The sequence below is a fragment of the Diadema antillarum genome, unplaced genomic scaffold (genome assembly GCF_040938485.1).
Source record: "Diadema antillarum isolate AM-2024a unplaced genomic scaffold, OU_Dant_1.0 seq00000079_RagTag, whole genome shotgun sequence".
Taxonomy (NCBI): Eukaryota; Metazoa; Echinodermata; class Echinoidea; order Diadematoida; family Diadematidae; genus Diadema; species Diadema antillarum.
In genome coordinates, this window is record NW_027271172.1 from 3,814,223 (window position 1) to 3,832,836 (window position 18,614).

The 18,614-nt window shown below is 37.9% G+C and overlaps 1 protein-coding gene across 1 annotated transcript in view; it reads right to left on the reverse strand.

The window, feature by feature from the left end:
• The window catches only part of LOC139726102 (low-density lipoprotein receptor-related protein 2-like), a 64,402-nt gene that overhangs the window by 31,519 nt on the left and 14,269 nt on the right, over window positions 1-18,614 (reverse strand). Inside the window, exons 2-14 of the mRNA XM_071637182.1 lie at window positions 16,087-16,215; window positions 13,743-13,874; window positions 11,357-11,473; window positions 9,211-9,336; window positions 8,334-8,459; window positions 6,762-6,881; window positions 6,110-6,235; window positions 5,348-5,482; window positions 4,283-4,402; window positions 1,915-2,034; window positions 1,397-1,519; window positions 693-815; window positions 118-249 (exon numbers count right to left, since the gene is read on the reverse strand). Of these exons, the coding sequence (XP_071493283.1) occupies window positions 118-249; window positions 693-815; window positions 1,397-1,519; window positions 1,915-2,034; window positions 4,283-4,402; window positions 5,348-5,482; window positions 6,110-6,235; window positions 6,762-6,881; window positions 8,334-8,459; window positions 9,211-9,336; window positions 11,357-11,473; window positions 13,743-13,874; window positions 16,087-16,215 (1,629 nt within the window). The remainder of the gene's footprint in view (window positions 1-117; window positions 250-692; window positions 816-1,396; window positions 1,520-1,914; window positions 2,035-4,282; window positions 4,403-5,347; window positions 5,483-6,109; window positions 6,236-6,761; window positions 6,882-8,333; window positions 8,460-9,210; window positions 9,337-11,356; window positions 11,474-13,742; window positions 13,875-16,086; window positions 16,216-18,614) is intronic.

Sequence of the window (18,614 nt, forward strand, 5' to 3'; positions counted from 1 at the left end):
CTTTCAAAAAAATAGTAGATATTTTGCCACTCTTGTGACACAATTGTCCCCGTATGGGATGGTGTCAAAGGCCACAGCAAAGTTACGAGCACGAAAACAAGAAAACGGGACACAAACCTGATGCGTGTTTGCAGGAGCGGCCGTTGACCTCCAATACGTATCCCGTCGCACATTTGCACATGTAGCTGCCCCGGGTGTTTTCGCACAGCTGCGTGCACAGATCTGGCATCTCCTCGCATTCGTCAATTTCTGGGAATCAGGCATGGTGCAAGTAAATTATAAATGTGCGAGTTACAAGACGAAATCTGTGGTCAGTAGTTTTTGTTTTTGTTTTTTTATTGGTATTGCACAGGCCATAACACAATATATTGCCTGTTACGGGAACAAAATGACCCAGATGTAAAAGTTAACTGCGGCTGATTTGAGTTATTTGCAAATTATACTTAGCATAATGCATGGAAAGTACCTCATTGTCTTAGAATTGGAAGTTTCTGAGTACAGCTAATAAAAGCTACACGTAGGTCGATATCATTTGAATAAAAAGATAATATGCAATATACACATAAGATATGAGAGGGCAACATCACAAGTGCTCCACAATTCAAGGGTAGTGATGTTTACACCCAGGTATAACCTTTAGCTTCACATGGGGGACATCATATTCACAAATACCAGAGTGTAAACACACTTACCTGCACACGTTTTTCCGTCTGAATTCAGCCTGAACCCATCATCACACGTGCAATAGTAGCTGTTGGCTGTGTTCACACACGTGTGCTGGCATCCGGTTTGCTCATTATCGCATTCGTTTACACCTAAAGGAGGCAAAGAGGCCATCACACATGATTTCTTCTTCTCTGTTCCTTTCATCAAACAATAAAAAGCTCAAGTGTTTCATTCATCACTGAATAACTCCAATATTCTGCTATAAATACTCATCATATCGCATTTTAAAGGTCCATTTGGTTTTGTACATAAAAACAAATATACATTCAAAAACATCTATTTCCTATGCCTTTACACTTCCTTTAAATAGCACACTGAAGATCACATTTGCTAGCAAACTTCCAAGATTAATCACCTAAAACTTGACATTACAATAATACATGGTTTGCTGTCAACCTACATAAAGCTGACACGAAAGACAAGAAAATGTGATTGTGCTCATATCAAACCTTGCACTTCACTATACACAGTGCATGGCAAGCCTACACATGCAGTGTTGAAATGATACACCATGAGTTTGCTACTGAAATCCATGCACAACATGCTACTTGTATGACACCATACAAAGCTTATACGATACACCAGGCAATATAAACGTAACAATCCACTCTACACGGTGCATGGCACGCCTACACAGTGTCAAAAAAATACACCACATCACTGTGCTCACCGCAGCGATATTCATCCAGCCCGTCGTTGCAGTCCACATCATCATTACAGATCAACTCCTGTTTTATGCAAGTTCGGTCACTGCACATGTACTCCCCAGCACTGCACATTGGTCCTTCAGAATCTATTAAGAGGTACAGAAAGAGGGTATATATAAAACCATCTCATTCAATTTTCATCCATTTTAACAAGTTTTATTGTAAAGGGATGAGAAAAGGTGTAAGTGACTCAATTTTCATATTTTTTAAAATAAAAGTTATCAAAGAACATCAAAAAAATACAACTGATTAAAAAGATGAGTTCTGAGAGGAGTTTGAAATGATTCAACAGATGAGGCATTCTGAATACGCAGAGGGTGAGTTTATTCCAAAGGGTAATTTCTCTATAATTGTTTGAATTTATTTCAATAATCTAAAAGAAAGGAGAGAAAAGAAGAATAATCTGCACAACACTTCTTCTTTGCATCCTGAGATCAAGAGACAAAGCCATCAGGAAATTGAGAGGCAAGGCTGTGCATACCACATCCACTTTCATCTGAACTGTCTCGGCAGTCATCACGTCCATCACACGTCCAACTCATGAGGATGCAGCGGCCATTGTTACATGTGAAATCCGTCTCGGGATTGCACGTTGCATAAACTGTATGGAAAGAAAAAGACACCATATAACTCTTCCAATTCTGCCATTCAAGCAAACTTCAAAGGAAAAAAGAAAAAAAAAGATGCACAAGGAAGTCCCGCAATGATCGATATCATGCATTTAGAAATTATTTGTGACCTGCTACAACAAAAGGATCCTAAAGTCGCTGATGGCTGAGCCAAGTAAACAGAGTTTGAAGTCAGATCTCCAAAATCAGTCAAAACAATCAGATTTCTGTTTTTGGCATACTTCTGTAGTATAATGTATCGGCTATCATCTGCCAAAATTTCGAAGCTAAATGATCAAAGAATAGGCAAGAAAATAGCGTTTTTCTCAGCCATGATTTTCTGACTTTCAACGGAACAGAAACGCGTCCAAAGATTTGGGTTTAGCGCCACAGTTAGACTCCGTCCCTAGGAAGTGATCTTATTGGTCAGTGCGCGTAGACCGCTGGTGCTAAGCTTGAATGAATGTTGCGGACGTTGCTAGGAGCATACCTTCTATTGTCATGTGGTGAAAACTGTCTTGCCTCCCTCTGATCATGATAGCATCGGAAGGAAAACTTTGAAGGCGGTTTTCTCGAAACGCTGATTTCCTAAACCACTCTACATGCTCTAATAAAATCATCGATATCTCCGCAACTGAGTACTTTTATGAGTCGTGTTATATATCATATAAAAGTGGAAGAGTAAGGGAATACTGTCATGTCATTCTCAGAAAATTGTCCCAGGTCCCCCAACTTTCAGATCATTTAGTTGTAGCAGGTTACATTTATTTCAGGAAAGGATAACTGAGCTAAAAAGGAGTGAGGAAGTTTGCTCCTCAATTTTCATTTTGAAGCAAATCAGCACTTTACCCTCTGCTTACCACATAAATTTCTTGTAATATTTGTGTACATTTGACCCACTGGCACTGTGAGGTTTAATCACATATCTCCAGAAAAATCAGCAACTGGCGTTTGGTGAAAGATTAGGACTATTCATTTGAATTCTTCTGACCATTTTGAGATCTATATCAAAACAGTTTGGGCAATCCATGGAGTATGGTTAATGATAAATTTCTCTTGATTCATAGTGCAATGGGTACAATATTTTGGACATCACCACCTACATAATGTTATGGCACTTTACACCATTTTTCTTGTGTGTGTGTGTGTGTGTGTGTGTGTGTGTGTGTGTGTGTGAGAGAGAGAGAGAGTGTCACACACACACACACACTCTCTTTTATGTATTAAAAGAGTTGTTCTTTTAATATAATAGAGATTCTAATTTTCTATTTTTCTTTATATAGTGCTTGGCTAATATGCCTATAATTGCACATGTACTTTTTTTTTTTGAGTTGAAAAGAAATTGACTGGATAATTCATCCTATTTTTTTTTCCTGCTTGATTTCTGCTTTAAAATGAATTGAATGATTATTCTTGTTTTCATGGAATATATTTCGTAAATACATCAACATTTATGACAAATGTTATGTATATGATATGTATTTTTTTTTGAAACTGTTATATTTTCAAAGGAAATGGAATTAATAAAAAGATCACTTAAAACAAAACAAAAAAGTCACTTCAAAAAACATCACCAGCAAATGGTGGCTATGGTTATAGAGTCTTTTAAATTCTAAATTGAAGAATTAAAGGGATTGTATAGTTTTGGTTGAGACCTGACTTCAGGTTCCTAACATTCTTTGATAATAAGAAACCTCTTATGAAATGGGAAAGAGCATGTAATTCTAAGAGGGATTCAACGTTTTGATGAAAATTGGTTTTGAAATGGCCGAGATGCCCAAAACAGAGCAATCTGAATAAAAGGTGAGACCCACATTTCATTACGATCGCTTTGTTTTACTTTGTTTTTCGATGTCTCTGCCATTCCAAAAAATGATTTTGATCAAATAAAACTTTGAATTCCTCTCAGAATGGTATGCTCTATACCATTTCATGAGTGGTTTCTTGGCATCTCACAAAAAGTTGAAAGCCCAATCCTCATCTCCTATACTATACTATTATTAAAAACTCATTTGATGTCACATTACCATTATGGTAATACTGGGTCGACAAGCATTGTTCGATGCCTGAAAAAGATCATGTAAGATGTACCAAACATTTTATCTTTCATTTCATCATTTGAACAGAAAATTTGATAAAGACCCTTTCTACCCATCATAGATTTTCACAACACATACAAAAGTTGATGGAACTCATTTGCACCACATCTGCAAATGCTGGTCAAGGTGGACATAGACTCACCGCAACTTGACCCTTCGTCCGACTGATCTCCACAGTCGTTGTTGTGGTCACACTGGAAGAGCTGTGGAATGCAGAGTCCGTTGCTGCAGGCAAATTCCCCAGCGTTGCAGGTGCGCAAGGCTGTTCATAAGCAAAGGGGGGGGGGGGGAGAATTTGATGTGAGACCTCTTTGAAAATTTCATTCCAGCACAAATTTAGACACACATATTGGCAGTGTTGTGAGGATGACTTGATTTTGATTCAAAAAGTGCCATGCAACACCAACGCATCCTGCGTGGTAGTCTACAGCTGCATCTCTTGAGATACAATGTTTGTTTAACTTTGTCATTTCCACCAGTAATGATAGTGCATGATAAGTCAGTTGCATTATGGAATGCCCTGGTTCCAAATGGTTAAAAGAATAATCTTAGGGACTTCCCCAAATGTTAGAATTTTGTTCGATCATATGATGTGTGAATAGTTTCTTTCAGTTTGATTTATTTTAAGTGTATGCAATCTACACATCTGAATGACTTTAAACACGACTACTGCATGGATTAATCATGACAACTGCAGACACGCACTCCTACCAACCTCTGCAATTTTGGCTGAAACAGAAGTACACGCCAGACAAGGCATTAAAGATTTCACTTGAATTGATACACAGTCAACTTTGCCTACGTCAACCTCACACAAAAGTAAAAAATTGGCTAAGTTGAAGAAAAATTCCACCCAAGACAGGCATTAAATAATGTGTGAATTCAACTGTCTAAGTTAAAATTAAAGTCAATGTAAAGTTTAAAGATTATCTCTGGTCACTTTAGATTCAACTCAAACAAGGCTGCCTGTATGTGTATGATGGGAAAGTCATCAATTTGACCAAGAAGGCTCTCAATATTCTTTGTTCCGCCTAGTTTCTTGAGTTTGAAGGGTGAAGCAATTGCATCTTATCCAACCTTCTTTCAAGTCTCTGCCTTTGGTTGTTGCTTGAGCAAACTTTGCATAAGTGCATGCACATGCTAAACCTACACAAGTCTCTTTATTATTACACACTGGAGATGAAAAGCGACAGAGATGACTACTCACTGCAGTTCGCTAGTTCATCGTCACCCTTCTCGCAGTCAGTAACTCCGTTGCACACAAGCGTTGTTGGGATGCAGCGGTTCTGTCGATGCTTCTTTTGCTCACACCTGTAGAAATTTTCTGGGCAGACGTACTCTCCTAATAGGCAAGTGGTAGCAAACAAAATTGATCAGTGACTAAAACAACTAAAACTTAATCTAAAGCACCGCATAAGGATTTTTATTTTTTGTATGTGACATGTTAATCTACACTAATCTTTTTTTTTTCTGGAACAAGTTGCCATTTTATCTACAAAGAAAAGAAAAGAAAAGAAGGGACTGAAATTATGATCTTTTGTAAGCAATCAAAATAGAAATCTCTAAAATTTGAAATGAGAGATCTTACACTAATTAAATTGCTCTTCTTAAAATTTTTTTCAAATTAGACAAACGTTTTGATGGCAAACACTAGCACCATGTAATTTTCCCTATTGAAAGCAACATAGATAATAGATTTTTTTTTTCTCCCTAAAAACCATTTAGTGCCACATACCCAGTCATTTTAGTATCTTTTGGAGTCATTCTTCCAAGAACCCTTGCAAATTCTTTTTCTACTTGTATGGCAGTCTTGCAAACTTGCTTATTACACAGAGATATTGTACCATCAATCATTAAGATTGAATACATCTTTACCTTCTCAAAAAGTTTTTATGGGAACGCACTGTACTAAAACTACATTGAGACAATGGCTATTGGTCAAGGAATGTGAACGAGCCTCGGCACTCACCGCACTGGTCATGTTCGTCTGAGCCATCGGGACACTCCGGTATTCCGTCGCACTCCCACTCATCCGTGATACACGTCCCGTCATCACACGTGAAGAGACCCGCATGGCACGTGAATTCAGGTGAGGCTAGGGTCAAAGGTCAAGTCATAAATGGTTGGAGTTATTTTCAATCACTTAGACTTATCTGGGGCCCATTGCATAAAAAGTTACATTTGTGGTAACTTGGCCATCCAATGGTAACTTCCATGGAATTATTGATTTTGATTGGCTGTTGAGTATTGTTATCACGGTAGTTACCATTGGATGGCAAAGTTACCATAATTGTAACTTTTATGCAATGGGCCCGTGGTTTCAACCAGTATATTACAACATTCATTAATGTCTTGAAATAAAGTAGTGTCTTGATTTTTGTTTAATAGCATATTATACAGGGGCAGATCCAGGAATTCCCTAAGGGGGGGCTTTACAAAATTAAAGGGGGTGCCCCCCCCCCCCCCCCCCCCCGCATTTTCATTTCCATTTATTTTATTTTCACACAAAAAAGAGGGGGTGCGTGCCTGGTGACACCCCCCTCTGGATCCACCACTGTTATACATCAACATGCTTCTGTTGAAGCTGACAAGAGCATCTTGAGTTGCACAGTATGTCTTACAGCAGTATTCATCTTCATCTTCACCACCCATACAGTCCCTCTCTCTGTCGCAGCGCCAGGAACCAGGTATACATCTCCCGCTGTCACACAGAAAGTCCTCTGGAGCACAAGTCCTAGAACCTGCAGGGGCAGAGCGTGGTAAATTAATGCAGTAGAGTTATTAAGGGTGGCAGTCGAAGATTGAAAGCAGATGACAATTCTGTGGGAAGTTCTTAGGCAAAGATACTGTACGCTGCCTGTACAGTTACTTGAAATATGATGCCACTAACATTGTTCATATATGATCAATATACCACTGCAAAGACTATGAGGTGAAAATTTGATTGATCCTGGCACAAAGCATTTTGATGTCATTTTTGATAGTATTCATTTAAAGAAATGTTTAACTCTTTTTGTGCCATGGTGGAAACCCCCTGTGCGCCACGTTATTCTGAGACACCAACGTTGTCATGCTTTGAGAAAACATTCAATTTTTCAAGTCTACATTACTTCTATAGATTTCTGTTAAGCTGGACATGTATTATGGGGGGTAAAGTTGTAGAGAAAATGCCAAGCTTTGCTTTGATGTAAATTGTATGATAAATCTATGATTGTTTTCTTTCAAATGACTGGTAACTAAATTACTGTAAAGGCATGACTTTTACACACAAAACAGTGATAGAAACTTAGAATTTACACGCAAATCCAATACGGAACACCGCTTGTTAGTCAATTACAACCATAAAGTGCAAGCTATATGTGAGAGGAACGTCAGGGCGAAACACGCTTTCATTGTGCTGCGGCATTTGGCAATTTATCGATCGGTTTGGGTGGGTTTGTGCATTTGAGCAGAATAAGCGAAGTTGACATGCCGTCGAACGAGTCGGACGTGCAAATGTGGCACATAAAGAGTCAACAGACCTCTGACAACACTTGCTTCCTAATATGTTGAAAATGTTTGAAATGAGTGCATACGGGGCGATAAACTGGGCATGCTGATGTTTGTTGACAATTTGATAGTACATATGTAATACTGTATACTCCATTTAATTATTTCATAAGGTTTTATTTTTGTGAATTCATCGCTTCATTCCACAATCACAAATCTAACCACCAAGGAAATTGTCTGGAAGTGCCGAGTTGCAAAAAAAGAAAAAAGAAAAAGAAAAGAAACAGACTTGCTAAATATACAGTGTATACACTAACTGTATATGGATCCAAGGGCACTGCACAATCAAACTGTGATAACACAAAACTAGATGCATTCTTGGGGTGCAATGCCCGACAGTGAAGCCCATAGGGTCACTAATGCCACAGAACTGTACAATCGTCCTTTAAGAAAGAAATCATCCTGAATGCGGATAACACTCTGAACCACCACCACAAACCTAATCACCTCGTCATTTCACTACAACAGACCTATCTTGAGAATTCATCAATTCATCTGTATTCATTCAACATCAGGACTTACCCAGTAATATTGCAAGCAGATGAACAAACAAACAAACTAATAAACAAACAAACATCAGTAAACACACACACAACCTCCATTGTGGAGATAATGATTACTTCGCAAGCAATTTTGGCACTCACCGCAGAACAGTGGCTCCTCGTCGGAATTGTCCCCACAGTCATTGCTTCCATCACACAGCCACTGAGAGAACACACAGATGTTGTTGCCCGGGCAAGGAATGTAGTTTTCTGGACATTCTCTTGGTGCTGCAGGGGAAAGAAAGGTCAAAGGTCCAAAGATCATATTGGGATGAGAGGAGAAGTAAAAAAAAAAAACACATCAGTGAAAGTTTGAAAAGAACTGAAAATATCACTGTATGCATTAGCACATGTGAGATGTATTAACATCAAAGATGTTGTCTAAAGGAAATGTCCATATGGCTGTTAACCCGTTGAGGACGAGTCCCGAGAATACTCAGGTAGGTGTCTATGAGAAATGAATGTTATATAGCAAAATCAGTCCGTCCTCAACAGGTTAAGGTCATTGCATTTTATTTCTGTACTGATCTTTATCCAGAGATCTCTTTATTTGTCCTTGGTGGTTCTAAAAGCAACCTGCCATAAATTTGAATATTTAATGTCTTGACCCTTTGATGGATGTGCAGGCAACTCATGTAAATAATAACGTCCTCAAGGCCAGCAGTTGTCTTTACTTACATCACAATTTCGTTATAACTGAAGGGAATGTACGTTGCACCACAGATGTTACTGATGATAATTTGGGGACCTGAAGTTTAACTCTGTTCTTACAAAATTTTGTCACAAATTGAAATGGCAAAAAGTTATAATTTGTTTTCTGATTTTGTACAAATGTAATGAATCTAATCAGTTCCATCTGATCTCTCTCCAATACAAAGCTATAAAGTGAAATTCAGCGGTGCAAATTCAATAATGAGATGGCAATATCTGCAGCCAAAGTTCACGACGCTGTCAGGTGATATATCATGGGGGTACTCACGGCAGTCTTTCTCGTCGGACGCCTGGCCATCCGGGCAGTCAGCAAAGCCATTGCAGACGCCATCGGCCGATATGCAAATACCGTTGGCACACGTGAAACTGGTTACCGGGTCGCACGTGGGATTTTCTACGCAGTGACATGAAGAAAACAAAACAAAGATATTAACAATTATTCTGCTTCAAGCAATTGGCAAATACCAGTGATAAATGTTCACTATTGATGGGGGCTTAATTGTTTGAGCATATATCACCATCACCTGCTGATTGATTTAGAAGACAAGAAAAAAAATATTGTATACTATGAATTTACACAAACAGCATGAAAGCAGTCATTTAACATTTGTTTTTAAATAGTAATAAGATACCAAATTGTCTCAAATCAACTCACTGCTTTTTTTACAACATGGTTTTTCCTAGTATATTTCTACTGTAAACTCTGCTCTTGGAAACAACAAGTTAATCAGAGTTTCAATATAATAATGTATGTGTTAAATAGTGGCATATAGTTGTGCTTGTATGACCTAGTATCATGACTTCTGAATTGAAACCTATCCGCAGTGGTATTCCTTAAAATCATACAAACATGTTTAGGAGCTAGACTCTAGAGCTTTTAGTGATCTATCACTCAAACTAAAACGGAAATGAAGGCCCCCCCCCCAAAAAAAAAAAAAAAAAAAAAAAAACCTTTGTTTTTCATGGTACTGTTTGCTTTGGGGGTACTATTTTCGAGAGTCTTTACACTGCTAAATCTATACCTACTTCTTGAATTGACAACACATTCAGAACACTAAGTTCATGTTTCTCTTTCATATTGCCAGGTTTTCCAAATTTCTTTCTGTGCATTTATTCAGTTCCATCTACAGTTAATCTTTCTCCAAAATATTGTACACAGCAAAATTCAAATGTAACGAGATGGTAACCTCTGCAGTAAGATCCCATAAGGAATCAATGGAATAACAAATTTAAAGTAGCTTTAATTGATAAAATGATCTTCCTAATGCAAGCTTCAAATTGAGATCTAGTGGAGACAATGCTACTGGTTATAACTGAGTATGAACTGCATCAACTTGCTGTTGATGCTATAATGCATTCCCAAACTCTGGAATGATCTACCATTAGAAGTCAGGAAATCCCCAACAGTAACAATCTTTAAATCACGACTCAAAACACATCTTTACATTTTTAACTGTTCATTATCATCAAGCACATCAGAAGCTTTTGCAGGGCAGAAGAATATATGTCCATAGGTTTTGTGCTTTATAAATTGATATATTATATTTTTTATTATATATATGGTACTTTTAAATGTACTACATCAACTCATGTTGAAGTTGCATACCTTTAACTGAATCAACTTACTTTGATGCAATCTGTTTACCAAGAGCTTCAGCAATTCTTATATCTTAGAAAATGGGTAGACCTACAGTGAATTATTGGTATCACAGTAAATTGAGCTTCCTCAGGTTGGCATCTAAATGATTATGATATGATCTAAAATTAGAAGCTATCCTGTTGGGGTATCAAAATTCAAACTACATTGCTATTGCCATCAGGTCCACAGAAATGTACCTTGTCATGATGCCATGCAAAATCTTGATCCATTCATATGACATTATTTTGGTGAGCACTGTTGAGTCAGCACACCCTCAGGGGCGGATCCAGGAATTCCGTAAAGAGGGGGCGCGTTTACAAAATTAAAGGGGGGCGCACGCACCCTTCCCCCCATTTTTTTCTTTTTATTTCTTTTGTTTCAACAAAAAATGAAGGGGGGCGTGCGCCGGTTGCGGTCCTCCCTGGATCCGCCCCTGCACCCTTCAGAAAAGTCCCAGTAAAAGGGCTATAAATCACGTTTCAATGTTCATACACTGTGGGAATATCCTTGGAAAGACAGCTGAATAATACTGACACTCAAATATGAATTCATTTTGTGTAGTCATGCACGGTATTTGATAATTGAAAGAAGTGGCTGCACAATGAACATTCTTTTCATTAAAAGACATTCAATGGAACATAGTAAAATACCATTAAGAGCAGTGTTGTGTGTCTCTATAGACTAAATATAGCAAAGAGAATTTGTCGCATTTCTTTGCTTGACAGTTCATAAAGATTGTCACACGAAAAACAAAGCAAAACATGATGTACGGTACCACAGTTTTCTTCATCACTGTTGTCCAGACAGTCATCAAAGAAGTCGCACTGGAACTGCTGGAAGATACAGCGCCCGTTGGAACATGTGAACTGATCGCTGGCACACTGGTGATTGTCTGCAATATGATCAAGACAGTAAGTATTTGGTCAAAAATGTGGTAAATCTGGTCACTCATTGATATGCACATTATGAATCATTTCTGTTCATTTTCAACTCTGAAACGCCTTTCATAGATAGCTCTATAGACTCTAGAATGACAATATGTCAGAGAATAATGGTATGGTACAGTAGTGGTAGCATATTGTACTGTGCGCATTGCAGTTCCATTTTTGTTGTTGAAAACATTGCTAAATCGTGCCTTTTAATTTCTCAGACTGTCTGTGACTTTTGTTTGAGCTTACAATAAACAGCAATGATATCCTGAGTGATGTAGATATGAGGATTTCAATTTTAAGGTTTATCTGAAAAGCTACCATCTTTTCCTTAATTTCTTAAAATTCCAAATTTACAAAGTTTACCTGGTTCTTAACGTAGGCGACACTTATAATTACAGAAGATTGAAATAAAGGTTCTGCTGTTTCTCTTAAACATGCATGATTTTGTGCATATTTAATGCTATCAGTTCCATCTCATCTTTCTCTGAGTCTGGGTGTGGGATAAATTCAAAAATTGCCCATTGAAGACCCAGAAGTCAAGATGGTTATGAGTATTTCTCCTACTGAATTTAATCCCTGGGATCATACGGGGACACGTACGACAGTCTGTTCATAGAGACTAGAGTACCAAAGTGTTATGTCACAGCCATTCATCACCATTGGTCCATGGAAAATGGTTCTTAACCAGTTGAAGACGAGTCCCAAGAATACTTGGGTAGCCAGAAATCTATGAGAAATGCATTTTATACTAGTCTAGCTAACTAGCAAAATGCACTCCGTCCTCATCAGCGGGTTAACAACCTCACCTAGCCTAGCATGTATAAAATTTACTAGTAGGGGCAAGCATGGTGTCACCGGACACCATGGTATTACCGGACACGCACATTTTTGCGTACTAATGACATTCTGTACGCGCGAGACTTCATAGATTAGCCTCACAGAACTTTGTGTGGACCGAAATCGCAAAAAACGCCACATAAAAATGTAAAAACACGAAAAAATTCACATTTTACCTCAAATTTATAGTTAAATGACCCGCACCTCTTCATAGTTAATATTTATGCATGTTTGAATCACATTTCACGACTGAAATTATATGAAATCCCACTCACATACAGGAAAAATGCTGAAGATTCCAATAGAACCAAAAGTTCACTGATCGATATCGGAAATTTGTAGCTATCGTCCTCAAACGCGAACGATGCGGAATAGTTGGGCGCTAAGGGGACCGCAACTCGTCACCCGCGCGTGCAGCTCCCATAGACAAAGCACGTAAACTAGAAGTAGAGTCTAACCAGTTGTCGATTTTCTCGATTTTCTTTATTGCGTGAACTGTTCGAAATGTTCAAGACAGACATTTTACCGTAAAATACAAATTTTGAGCCTCATTTGCCGATGTTTTCTTTGTCATCCGCTCGGTGAGAATGTGTACGGTGATTTGTGGGATAAATCGTGATTCTGGTGCAAGGATTAGGTGCGAAAGATGTCGATTATTTCATTGCGAAAATCGTGTCTGGTAATACAATGCGATTTTGCACCGCGCAAAAAGACAACTTTTTGAGAGGGTTATGTTTGAAGCATATTTTCTAAAAACTGGAGTGAACAATTGACATTAGTTGGCTGAATTCGTAATTTCCAGGAGTCTGTGAATAAGTGATGTTATTTTTAGCCGAAATTTCATCCTTTGAGTACGGAATTCAAAGCCACGAAAAAAAGCGTCCGGTAATTGGATGTACCACCCTACAGCTACAACTGTCGGCCTGCCGGTAAACTTCACTCTTCAAGTCTTTTGACTTACTGGGCGTCATAACACTAACAGTTGGCCAGGTAATTCAGTGAGAACAATTATGAACTGAATTCATGGCCAGTTTGCAACGTGGCCATACAGTATTGTCGCCAATGCAATGCAAACTCTATTTATGGTAACCGCAGCAGCGACCCCATACGGACAAATACGTACCGTAAGCGCCCCGCGACGGGGTTATATTTATGGTAAAGTTCTATACACAGCCCAGTCGCTGTAAGGCGTCGGGACACAGGTCGGGCTATGCATTTGACATCACCAAACATCATGAACATAGGAGATCAAACTCGGTCACAATTATTAGGCAAAAACCTAAACTTTCAAAGAATAGGCAATATTAAATAGCAATAATTGTGGCAACTTATATAGCGTTCAGTTCTGCCAACTGGCGCTCACGTAACAACAAAAAGAGAAAAAAGACTCACAGCAATAGTTTTCAGCCTCATCAGAGCCATCCATACAGTTTCTCACCACATCACAGGCCTGGAATATCGGGATACAGTTTCCCAGGTCCGCGCACGTGAATTCGGTGGTTGGGTCACATGACGACTGATCAGCTGTTTATGGTGTCGCAGCAGCCGGGGTTGGTGGTGGGTGAGTTAGATGAGTGAAAAAAAGAGGGAAAAAAAGGGAACAGATCATGTTTTGGCTAGTTTATAATCATGCAACAATGACTCTGAGTTATACCCTTGGTTTTAATAGCTCTCCAAAAGAGATGAAACGCATCTTTATACTCGAGCCACAATCTTTTTTGTTGTTGTTGTTGTTTTGTTGTGTTTTTTTGCATTCATTATGATAATATTGTTTTGATCGTGTTCTTAGGATCGCACTTTCAGACAGTCAAAATACGACTCTCTGGAACGAGGGCTCAGTGGAAGAGTGATTTTATCACGGTCCAGCTGGGGAATCGATATGATCGATGTATCGAATAGACGAGTACGATAGGAAAATATTATTGCAATTTAATACAGTAAGTAGCTATTCGATTTCCCACATGGACCTATTTAACTACCACCGAATAGGGCGCCACTATATAGAGATCGTGATGACTAAAATGGTATGGAAACGCCCAAAAAAATGTAGAAACGCCCACTAACTGTAGAAATACATCAACTGTCGACACAAATCTAGAAAACATCGCCCACCGTACAGTAGGCCCTATTGTAGAAAATGTCAGTAGAAAATGTCAACCATGAATTTAATGTAAGAACAGGCTATCATAGCGCCAAATAATGTCGAAATCGCGGCCCACCTTGATGTACAAGTGTAGTAACGAAGTTGAATACATAATTGCAACCACAAATGCAGAAATTATGTTGACCGAGCTCTGTGTGGTTTATTTTCGGCTGTAGTAGGCCTACATAATATACAAACGGCGAGTTCTATGTCGGGGGGTGCAGAACACGAATCCTAGCAACAGCCAACAGCAAAACAAAACTTTACTTTCATAACTGCTCCCTAGTACAAGACACCCCATGAAGTAATTTATATCGAAATTCTCTACGATCTCCGACAAGTTTCGAGGTTCTAGGTCAGCAAAAATTTCTCCTAATAGGTCTACTTTTTTCCCAGGAAAAATCAAATTTCTGATGGTCATCTCTAATAGGCATATCTATCAAAGCAATACAGATTTTACAAAACACATAAAAAATGTGTATGAATCTTCCTCGATTGCGCAATTTATAAGTAATATCTTTGATGATTAAAAACTTAACGAGGAAACAGTCAGGTCTACATCCAACAGTGTAGTCTTCAATAGAAATACCTCTCCAGGCCTGCATATACACGACCGTATTCGTACTATTAAGGTGGAGTACAGTTAATTCTGAGTATACCGACAGAACCGAAATAGAAACAGAAGCTTGCGGACGAGGGGGGGGGGGGGGGAAGAGAAATGTTTTTGTAATCAAGCATTGTATCTACTTCATACAAATTGCATACAATACCATAATATTTCACTCACATACACAAACACACACACCCACACACGCACACACGCACGCACTCGTACACAGCATATTTTACGCATGTCTATCAACAAAAGCAAATAAACACTTTACCTTTTAAGTTACCTGTGGGCGACTTTTGCGAATTATTTCTACATTCGTGGGCGTTTCTACATTTGTGGGCATTTTTTTACATTCGTGGCTGATATATTTCTACATTAGTGGGCGTTTATAGGTTCAACGGCGGAATTCAACAATTCAGGAAGGCTCAGAACACACGCCACGCCCAGTGCCCAGAGGAAAGAGACCGGTTGGTGAGCACTTTAGTGGTAGCCTCTCCCATTCAAGGCTACGATGAATCTAACGTGAAATCGTGGGTTCGATTCCCGGCTGGTGTGTATAGCTTATGTAATTAGACAAATTATATCTTCGGTAAAATGTCCCCACACCCATTACGATCAGTAGGCCTAAACATTAACTATGGATTCTTGATATAACGCTGGGGTGAAAATAATCTTTGGGCCATCTGATAAAAAAAGAAAAGAAAGCTGTCTGCAATGGTTGCAGTAAACAGGAAATCATTGACTGCCAATAGACCTTTTATTTTGATTGAACATTTTCCATCCAGTGAAATTCTTCCTCGATCAAACAGTTCTTAGATCTTGGAAAAGACAAAGGTTTTCATGGCGACATAAGAGGATGAGGTAGGGCTTACATTGTTAACCAATGCTGTTCCAAGTTAAGTTCCAATACAATGTACCACTTTTGACAACAAAATTCTCATCACGGAGTAAAATATCAATGAAAACGTTTGAGTACTCACGGACGCAGACTCTGTTGTCGTTTGCTAACGTCTGATTGGCTGATGGGCATGAACACGTGACCCCGGCAAGTCCAGGACGAGATGTGCATATATCGCTGCAGCCACCGTTGAAGTTGTCGCATGTTGGAACTTCATATAAACAGTAAGTATGGTTGAGAGTTATGCTTCTATTTAGTGGTTGCAAAACAAATCTGACACTGATCAACATATTAAAACGAACAGAACAATCACAAATTTACATTATTTGATATTCACATTTTCACAATAAAGGCGAGCAAAATATGTTCTACGTACATTAACAATACTCTTATTCATTTTTCATTAAATTGAAGTGGTTTATTGATTAAAAAAACCCCACACACAACACAGTAAAACAAAGCAGCTAGCAGGCTGAATTGGAATGGCTGTTTATACGTTACAATTATTCAAAATTACACTGGTTAACACACTGAAAACTCTGAGGAATAAATATAAAACAATTTATAACATATGGACTTAACCATTCTTACAAGCTAAAATTGATTAAATGTGAAAACATTAGATACACAGAAAAATGATACATAATCTGGCTTCTGACTTCCTTTGATGTTTTAGAATAGCAAAAAAAAAATCATTCTCATTGTGATATAAACTAAAATGTTAAAAAAATGTCATTCACTTCATCTTATAACCCTTCCCTTTCATGCTTTCTGCATTAGTTGTGTAAGAAAACTTAGCAAAAATAGCATTAAAAATGAGAAAGATGAAGGAAGAGTAAAAGAATAGACACTAGTGGAAGTGTGAGAGTAGTAGAGGGGAGAGAGAAGTGAGAGAGAAGGGAAGTACAAAAATGATTGACAGATATAGAAGGAGTGATGAATGAAAGCGCGAGAAGAAAGAAAGAGGGATAACAAAATAAAAACAAATCTTGTTTGGATATGGGGGAGGGGGTCTTAAAATAATGTAGTGTGTAGATGTCCAGTTATACCTTTATTCATTATTCATTTCTCTTCTTTTATCTTTTTTTTTTTTGGGGGGGGGGTCGTTTTCTGTAAGAGGCATAGTAGTTCAAAATCGTGAAAAACAAAAAAGATAAAAGATTAGCGAAAGAATTCAGAGAGAGGGGTGGGGGGACTTTTAGGAGAGATACGAAAAACAAACTATCTACCATCTATGGGCTTGAGTTGGCAGGGGAATTGTTTTATAACAAAGTGCTTAATAAAAAAACAAACAAACACGTCATCAACGCATGCTTCAGACCCGATGAAACACTATATAGGGCCTAAACGCAGTGTGTCTCTTATTACATGTAATACCGTAACGTTATGAAACTGGAGATAATTAGCATCACTGCAACAAAATGGCCAAAATACGAACATGCATATAGATGTCAGACAATAAGTAATTACTCCCTAGAGTGCCCTAGTGTAGTATCTACTCTCGAGAGATGCGATTTTGGTTTTTTTTTTCATCATTAAAGCCATTAAGACTAATGGACATCTGTCTCTCGAAGTGTAAGACTTCACTATGGTGATTATACCCATAACATTTAAAAATACACATCACTTTTCTCTCACAATATCCAAAGCACCGTCTAAATCGTGCTGGTTGTATATATACATATATAGTATATAGCGAAAACTTTGAGCAAAGAAAATGGGTTTTTCCCATTTTCCCATTTTCTTTGCTCAAAGTTTTCGCTATTTATTATTACAATTGTTTCTGGTCAGTTTTTCCTTCCTTGTTTCAATACATATATAATATATATATATAATATATAATACATATAATTATATGATATATATCTTTATTATGATGCAATAGTCAGGAGTAGAACAAAAATGCTGCCATGTTGGCAATTACTACAATAAGTACTGCTATTGCTATACTTAAGGCCTATACTCTTAATACTATAGTATTGGACAGTTGGTACGTACCAGAGTCCAGCATACTACTTCTTCTACTACTCCACTGAGTACTGCTACTATACTATTGACACCCACTACTACATATGTACTACTACTACCTGTACTACTACTACTACTACTACTACTACTACTACTACTACTACTACTACTACTTCTACTGTATTCTATGTAATATGCATGATAGTATGATGACAATGTATACCAATAACGCTCTTCTGTACTCCCTTTCCAAATAAGCGATAAAGGCGTGGTGAATTGAACCCATTTTTGAATATACTCATAACCAATGCAATATGATTATAGGTTAAGAAGTAAAAAATAATGCTGCTGTTGATGGTGATGATAATGGTGATGATGATGATATGGTAATGATACTACTACTACACACTATAATACTACTGCTACTACTACTGGTAGTACTCCTACAACAACAACAACAACAACAACTACTACTACTACTACTACTACTACTAATAATAATAATAATAATAATAATGATAATAATAATAACAACAATAATGATAATACCATTTATACTTATCATAATAAATACAACAACGAATGGCGCCTTTCCATTAGCTCAGAGATTCTTACAGCGTTATGGCTAATATGTGTAATCAA